The sequence below is a fragment of the Oreochromis niloticus genome, linkage group LG23 (genome assembly GCF_001858045.2).
Source record: "Oreochromis niloticus isolate F11D_XX linkage group LG23, O_niloticus_UMD_NMBU, whole genome shotgun sequence".
Taxonomy (NCBI): domain Eukaryota; kingdom Metazoa; phylum Chordata; class Actinopteri; order Cichliformes; family Cichlidae; genus Oreochromis; species Oreochromis niloticus.
Window position 1 is genome coordinate 42775863 of NC_031986.2, and position 8506 is coordinate 42784368.

An 8506-nucleotide genomic window follows, 5' to 3' on the forward strand; every position below is an offset into this window, starting at 1 on the left:
ATTATTTTTTTATTCACTGAAGTTGTTTCTATTGATTTCTTAAGTATCATCTAAACCGAGAAAATGGCACTCTACTCTGGTAGTTGGTGCCATACACGACAATGCAGTAAACCTAAGTTAAAAAAAAAAAAGAAGACAAAATACACCAAATTATATGGAAGGTACAAGGATTCACTGAACTTATGTTAACAGGGACTACATCTTAATTCGATTGAATGTGGGACCTCAATTACAAACTCATATGTGAGAATGTTGCTCATCACTCTGGTAAAGTTTCAGAAGCGTGTGTGGGATCTGTGCTGCTCTGCTGGCCAGCATTTTACATGTTTGTCTTTGCCTCTAATTGTTGTAGGCCCCGATAAAAAAAACACCAGCTTTTCAACCATTTGAATGTTTAAATATGAATCCATGTATTTCCTTATTTGTAAATTACGCGTAATTTACTTTAATACAGTGTGGGATGACTCACTAGCATAATTCATATTTCCCTGAAATCTTTCCCCACTGCTCCTAGGGATTCTGACCTGGTGGTTTGGCGTCATAAGAAAAACCATGCGTTTTAGCAGCATGCCCAGATGGAATGACTGGTAACAATCGGTGGCACACGCTTTCACCTAAGAGAAGAAGGGGGGCAGCAGGGAGGGGTGATGAACAGCTGAGTGAAAGCACCAAGACAAACAGGTAAGAGAAAGGCTAGCCTGTGACGTCTAGCTTAATCTGACAATCTGCCTGTTTAAACGACTGAGACATTGTGTTTTGAGGAGTGATGCATGAGACAAAAACTGAGAGGGGCTGTCAGGCCATAGTTAAAGTATTTCAGAGACTCTCCAAACTAATGAAGGCAAGATTCAGATGTAGGATTACACTCCTAATCTTGTGTGTTCTTATCCTTTACTGCAACTGCATTTAGATCTGTGCACTACTGAAAGTGACACATGAATTATTATGATTGAATTAATTAATAATTGTTATTATCAGCTCCAATCTATTTCATTAGTTTCAAAATGTTGTGAAATACTGTCTGCTGTGACGTCTCACTCACTCAAATCAATGTGTGTGCGTTGTGCATTTTGCCGGTCTCTACATACCAGTTGAGCAATAAGGAGGACATGATGTAGGCAAAGCTCTGCTGTCCCATACCTGTCATCACAGATTTAAAAGACAAAAAGAAGCATTTGATTCAATGAATAAACAAAATCTTCACAAGCAATATCTGAAATTAGTCTAAAGGTCCCTCATAGCAAAACAAAAAGACCCAAAAAGTAACATTACTCTTCATTCTCACCGTGCTGTAAAGCACCACACATCTGCTGCCAATAGAGCTGTTTGAGTATCAGCCTGAAGTACAGCTTCAACCAAGCAACATTCCTGAGAAGGGGAGATTAAAGAAGAGGGGAAGTCAGATAAACCAGAGAAGGGTGGGAAAATTGAAAAAAACAAAAACAAAAAACACACATAATACTTAGCTATCACAGAAAAATGAAAGAATAACAAGCTCTCAATCAAGGGAAATCCTGCAGTGAAACACTGCTAATGGTCACCACGAGATTACACACAACCTAATAATGTATTTTCAGTCTTTAACAGTGATTAATATAAAGAGCTTATGATCACATAATGTTTTAGAATAAAAATTTGTTTAAATACGAAACCTTTTATTTTTCTTTTTGTTTGCAATTTATTCTATTTTACTTTATTTTTTATGTATACTGTAAAAGTAGATCTATTGCTGTATATTATTGTTATTATGTTTAAATATAAATACTTGGCACAATCACCCATTTAGAAATGGTTGTGTATGGTCTGGGGTCAGGTTAAGTTCAAGTGAGGCTTTGTCCTGATTGGATACTTTCTGAAATCTTTCTTCTTGACCAAGCTAATAAGGTCCTTGTTGTTTGCGAGTACTGCACCCACAGTTTAAGTCAGTTCTGTTTGTATAAAACATGTTGATATTTTGACAGAAGCAGATTGTATAAACAACACATTTCACTACTTGGCAGAGGCTGGGTTTGATTTATTCGTAGGACTACCGGATGGAGATAAAAATGATACAATCATGGTATCATCTGTCAATTCTAAGGTTCTATAGATCAGGGCATAGCAAACATAATTTTGGTCCTTAGAATGTCTTATTACCTGTGGTTTGGTTTGTTTTCTCTCTCTCTCACTCACACTCACACACACACACACACACACACACACACACACACACACACTCACACAGAAAAATCCAAGTGAACTCCAAGCGAACCAAAATGCATGACTACAAACCACATGAGAATGTTCCCACCGCTCATTGGCCAGATGTATCTGGGGTGGGAGCAACAAAAGTAAAAGCCAAACCAAATGGAGATGTTTGACCATAATGGAAAGCACCACATTTTATAAAAACCAAACACAGCATCACAGCACTCTCACTTCATACCAGCTGTCAAGCACAAGTGAAGGAGTGATGAGTTGGGTTTGCTTTGCCAGACTGCACGGCTGTGGTGTAATGTCATGCGCTGTTCATCTCAGGTTGTATTTCATTTTTAAACCTGTTAAGTACTAGCTATTTTTTTATTATTACTTCCTGATATGTCACACCATATCATTAACAAACAATGTAATTTCTTTTCCCATGACTGTATGCTACCTCGTGGTCTTGACATTTACAGTCTACAACAAATGAAACATTACATCAGATTAACAGTTTTAAATTGTCCCTTACGCATTAAGTGGAACAGTATAAGAGCCATTCTACTAGTACTGCTTAAAACAGTGTGCGTTGTTGTGTTGACCTCACCAGTACACGAAAGTATTCAGGTGGAAGCCAAGCCACACTGGCACAGAGGTGCACACAGATGTGTTGATGCAGAGTGACTTGGACTTGTGCCTGACCCTTCAACATCACCCCAGGCAACAGCACTGGGACCTTGCGCTCAGTATAGCAACGCCGGAAACTAGTGAAGATGGCCTGGAAGAGAGGAAGCCTAGAGACAAAGATGACACAATGAAGGACATAAAAACACTAAACAACAAAAGAAGCTATTTTCTACTTTAAATTCAGCACACATAAATGTAACCTTTTCCAAGGCTGCTAACTAATACACTTGTTCCTAACAGCTTAAAAGAGATTGCTCCATGTGGGATGTAATTATTATAACATTACTGCATATTAAAAATGTATTGATAGTAAAACCGTAAAGGCTAAATTGATATTCATAATTATTCAGCTACACTGGAGTTGCATTTAATTGCACTGTGAAAACATGAAAAGTACAATTAACTTTGTGAACCAAACAAGTCAATAATAGATCAATATCAATACCTCATAAAACTAGTAAATTTTACTAATAAGTCCTCCAATAAAACAATAAGTGTTATAAAATTTTTACTGTTCATTAAATCATCCAAAACCATTATTACCTGATATTTTCTTCTGAAAACTGATTCCCTGCATACCAAAGCTGCAGCACCTCCTCAGGTTGGCCGGCCAGCTGTCCCATGACGCTCACCAGCAACAGACAGTGTGGAAGCTCATGTTCAGGACTTAAACCTGCAGACAGTATTTTGTACAATCTATAACAGTCAGCATCTACAAACATTATAGCGACATTTTTGAGCAATGCTTTTTCCTCAACACATCACAACAAAATACAAATATAACAAAGGTCAGCTTTCAGTTAAAGTTTTGAAGGAAACTGTGGTGACATTGGGCCCTCAGGCCACCCTCATGAAGACTGTTTCTGATTTTTTGGTCAGAGACATTTAGATCAGTGTGATATTGATCCTGCTAATGGGTTAAGATTTTCTACGCTCTCCTAGATAAACTGCCTGTCTCCTAGAATCTCCACCATGCTCTGGAGACTGTGCTGGGTGACACAGCAAACCTTCTGGCAATGGCACGTGTTGATGTGCCATCTTGGAGGAGTTGGGCTACCTGTGCAACCTCTGTAGGGACCAAGTATCACCTTGTGCTACCAGTAGTGACACTGACCCTAACTAAACTAGTGAAAAAACTGTCACAAAAGATGAGGAAGGAAAAAATGTCAGCGTCCTTCACCTGTAAAACTATTCCTGTTTTGGGAGTTTTCTCATAGGTGCCTCTCTAGTGCACCTCTGTTAATTTCATTAACATCAAAGCAGCTGAAACTGATTCAACAATCCCCTTCTTAACTGACCATATCAATATCACAGAAATTTAAGTGACTTGATGGTATAACGTGATTAAAAAGTGTTCCTACAGCCTTTTTTGAGCAGCATACTATGTGTCATATGCCAGTGGAATGTCATTAGTGCACAAACTGTAATTGTTGAGTTGAAAAAGTCATGTTTCCATTACATTAGGAAACAGGAAAGCATTTGTCAACTGTGCTACTGTATCATGAAAACGTCCAAGAAGATAAACCTTTCACTTACGCAGGTCTTGCTGGAGAACAGCTTCAGCAAAAGGTCTTAAAGGCAACACCTGAAGCAGGAAGGCATCCATGGGAACAAGAGCTGCTGCATTTAGCTCCTGAGACAAAGCTATGGGCAGTTCTGGAGTGCACAAGCTGGGAGGGAATTTACTGAAAGACATCAGCCACATTGTTATAATCAGTATTAAACATAAACTAAAAGAAACTGTGATTTGTATCCATTTATTTTTTAAATGACATGTAAACAACCGATACCTCATGATCTGGAGGTAGAGCTGGTGGAAGCAGCTACAAGATTTTGTTAGAAAAAATTTGAACTCCTGTTAAAAGGATAAAAAGAAGAAATGTGTTTTAGAGGTAAGATACAAGACAGCCCAACGTTTTTATGCTGTAAAAAACACCTGAAATAAATCATAATTTTAACTACCTTTATGTAATGAATCAAAGTGTTGGCAAAAAATCTGCACATCTTTGCACTTTTTTGGAACAGCTTGTATTCTGGACTTTGCGTGGCCTCCTATAAAAAGAGAACAGCATCAATACAAAAGGTCCCCAGGGTGACCCTACATATAAAGAAACCCAAGTCCTTCTGTAAGTACAAAGGGTTACAGCACAGGAAACACTCAGCATTTGCTCTGTCATTGTAGTGACTCTAGTTGGTATCAAGTCAGTAAAGACACAAATACGCTGAGCTGCAATCTTTGCATATAATACAAACTGACATTATTTTAGAGGTAAACAGAGAGAGAGAGGGAGAGAGAGAGAGAGAGAGAGAGAGAATTACAATATACATATGTTTATAATTAGAGGTTTTCTACCTGTAGGCCAGCATGTTTAATCTGTTCAGCCAGCTCCACACAGTTGTGGAAGGATGTCAGCAGGTTGTCAACAAGGCTGTTGCTGATTTCACTGTGATGTAGATGCTCCTCAACCAATGACTGGTACTTCAGACTCGTTCTGAACAAAATAACAGCCCGTTCAAATAGTTATAACAACCAATAAATTCGCCCAACTCTTAAAACTAAAAATTCAGCGAGTTAACTGTAAAGTTTAATGACACTGATTGCACTAACTTGATGAGGAACTTCCAAGTGTTTGCATGCAAGGCCACATCAAGGTTGGAGATGACAGAGCAGATATCCAGCAGACTATGAATCACTGAGGAAGATGAAAAATATGTCAAATGAACTGAAGATTGCATTAAGATACAAGAGCACAGAAAGTGAGAAAATATGAAACACATAGTGATGTTTACCTGCATAGACAACTGAACACACCTGTAACAATATCAGAGACGTCCTCATCTGAGGCACTGTTGTCAAGGCAGATCTTATCCAGCAGCTCTAAAAGACCCTTTTGAAGCGAATAAGCCTCCTTGAATAATCCCTGGAGCAAGTCAGCCACAAGGGACAGACGGCCACAGTAGACCACCTCACTGTCCTGTGGACAACAGACAGAATATGCTTGACCAATTCGGTTTTCTTCAGATAAAGCTCTTTAGGGGTATAAATCAATTTAAAATTAACTGTAACTACTTTTATGTTCTTTTGCATTGCTAAGTGGTTACATTTCTTGCTGCAGTATGATGGGATGCTTTTCAAATCAGTTTTCAGTCAATTTCTTGCACTGATGACACATTTGGTGTAAACAAGATGAGGAAAACTTGAGAAAGTTCTGTAGAATTATTTTCAACCACTTAAATTTGACAGATTTTGTAATTAACCACTTAGTACATTCTCAGCAGCCACTAAAACATAGTCAGCTTGGTTATTAATATTAATGTTAATGTTATAAAACTAAAACACACTAAAACACATGCAGTGACTTCACAGAACACCTGATTTATAAAGATAACAGCTACCAGCAAACTAAATATTCTGACCTTGCAGTGCTGAAATGTTTCTTTCAGAATTTTTAGGATACAAGCTGGTAGCGAGCGGATAGAATCCAGGTCAGGGGCTTCCTCCAATGAGCCAACATGACGCACACAAGTGGATAGCGCATCAATTATCTGCATCATTGCCTGAAAAAGAGAACAGAATCTTGTCACAATATAATCCAGGGTTTAATTTGGGAGAAAATTTAGAGCAATGTACATTATATGGCATGTAAAAAGTTGTATGGGTTCCACTGTACCATTTTGAAATGCACTGTGTAGCAATACCTGCAGTATGTTCCTTAGTAAGGCACAAAGTTCAGTGTTTTGACTTGAAAGTCCACCGACTTGGTCCGTGATTTCTTTCATCATGCTGTCAAACATCGTCACAGCCTGAAAACATTTGAGTTTTTTTTTTTCAAAAAGATAAAAAATAATAATTTTTCAGGAAAAAAATATGGAAATACAGCAGTTATTCAAAAGAAAATAGTTACTTGTATCAACAATCTGATAATAAAAGAGCACCGTATCTACTTTTTAACAAATGCCATAGATGGTATTCACATATTATGCAATTATCAGGATACCTTTGGTAAGATCTTGGAGAAGCATTCATCCTCCAGGTCTGACAAATCAATATGAGGGAGGAACATGTCTGTAATTATCTTCAATATACCTGTAAAGGTGTCATATTATACTTAAACAGCAAGTCATACCAAAGTTTGTAATTATTAAGTGTGTAATTAGGAAACTCACGTATGTGATCATCCCAGCTGTCAGACTGACAATGCAAAGAGTGAACACAGTTAAGGGAAAAAATGCATTACAGGGTGATTTCCAATATAATGCCGACCTACCTATTTTATCATTTCAGCTACAGGATTAATGTTATTTTTTGGTTATTTTTCCAGGGTGTGTTTTTCCAGTGTTCTAATAAAGACAGGTGACACTATGAACCATAAGCTTACAACGCTGAAACTTGGATGAGACAACAAACATTAGAGAGGATATAGTGAGCTTTGGCAGGACAGACTTGAGTTCCTGGCGACAGGTTTCCTGACTCCACTGCACCACCTCGTCCAAAAGAGAAGTGTTGGTCTGGGACATGATGAAATCTGGGGAAGACGTGCACTGCGGTCCAGGAAACAGATTTTTTTTCATCCAAGTTATCACTGAGTCACTGAAAATGACTCCCAAGCCCTCTTACCAATTAACTATTCAAGGAAATTCCTTTTTTATATCCATTCTGATCAGTTATAAATAGACATGTTATAACTTTCCCTACTTCAGTTACTCTGCTTTGCCTAATTGTATTATAAATATCTTAAATGTCATGCAGACAGGCTTGCCTGCAAAGACAACGTTACCAGTACTTTTGTACAACACGCTATGAATTCACTGAGTGCAAAGCGTCAGCTAGCTTGTGTGTTTACTGACATGTTTTGCTAACGGAAACAGGTAATGTTTTCGATGGATAATACGTATGGCATCCTACCGCAAATACACGTCCAGCTTCTCTTTTCAGAGGTTAAAAATTCACACCAGCGTTCCTAGGACTCTTGAATTGTTGTCATTTTACGTTTTTAACGACTGAAACGTAGCAAACGGATCGGTAACTCAATCTGCGGGACATTAAAGATAGCGCGCGCAGTAGTTTGACTCGGACGTGACGTTACGACCCACGTGACTCGTCTACCCTCATTGTCATTTGTTAAAATCTTAGCTTTCAACGAGTTCAACCAATCAGAGATCTGCTGAACTCTGGTTTGGAGCCCAGAAAGACGAAGTTAAAAGACAGGAATTTCAACAATTACTCTTTTGTCGATCTTTTCTGTAAATATGCACATACTAACTGTGGGACATGTGAACATTTATAACATTTATAAAACTCATTGCCGTTCCAAAGATCCTATTTGTGTGTTGGAGAAACTGTCAAAAAAAACAAAACAACAACAACAGTGGAGTAGGGTCACAAGCCAGCGTACTCCTAGTGCTGAGTGCCAAAAAATTATTAATAACTTGTTGACTCCTAATCTGTCAAACACGTCTCTTGTGAATGATATCAAGTTATTTTGAGTCAGAAGGAAAATCTGCTCACGAGGTGGGCAGATAAACTCACTTTGCCATTGAGTTTATGGCAAAGTGATGTTTATTTATCTTTTATTTATCCATGAAAAAAGTCTAATTGAGCTTAAACATTTATTTACTTACCTCAAGAGCGATCTGGGAA

At 38.1% G+C, this 8506-nt stretch overlaps 1 protein-coding gene across 3 annotated transcripts in view; it reads right to left on the reverse strand.

The window, feature by feature from the left end:
* Window positions 1–7964, reverse strand: part of firrm (fignl1 interacting regulator of recombination and mitosis) — a 12203-nt gene extending 4239 nt beyond the window's left edge. Inside the window, exons 1-17 of one of the 3 annotated variants that reach the window (XM_003440037.5) lie at window positions 7772–7964; window positions 7288–7391; window positions 7033–7072; window positions 6864–6952; window positions 6565–6669; window positions 6283–6423; window positions 5678–5840; window positions 5474–5558; window positions 5219–5357; window positions 4828–4917; window positions 4656–4720; window positions 4402–4550; window positions 3409–3538; window positions 2786–2972; window positions 1286–1368; window positions 1089–1140; window positions 525–614 (exon numbers count right to left, since the gene is read on the reverse strand). In XM_003440037.5, coding sequence (XP_003440085.1) covers window positions 525–614; window positions 1089–1140; window positions 1286–1368; window positions 2786–2972; window positions 3409–3538; window positions 4402–4550; window positions 4656–4720; window positions 4828–4917; window positions 5219–5357; window positions 5474–5558; window positions 5678–5840; window positions 6283–6423; window positions 6565–6669; window positions 6864–6952; window positions 7033–7072; window positions 7288–7383 — 1704 coding nt within the window. In that variant the 5' untranslated portion in view covers window positions 7384–7391; window positions 7772–7964. Of the gene's footprint in view, window positions 1–524; window positions 615–1088; window positions 1141–1285; window positions 1369–2785; window positions 2973–3408; window positions 3539–4401; window positions 4551–4655; window positions 4721–4827; window positions 4918–5218; window positions 5358–5473; window positions 5559–5677; window positions 5841–6282; window positions 6424–6564; window positions 6670–6863; window positions 6953–7032; window positions 7073–7133; window positions 7207–7287; window positions 7408–7771 lie in introns of those variants that run through there. The other 2 variants (XM_013267897.3, XM_019351811.2) reach the window with 2 other exon arrangements.
* Between the last annotated feature and the right edge of the window lie 542 nt (window positions 7965–8506).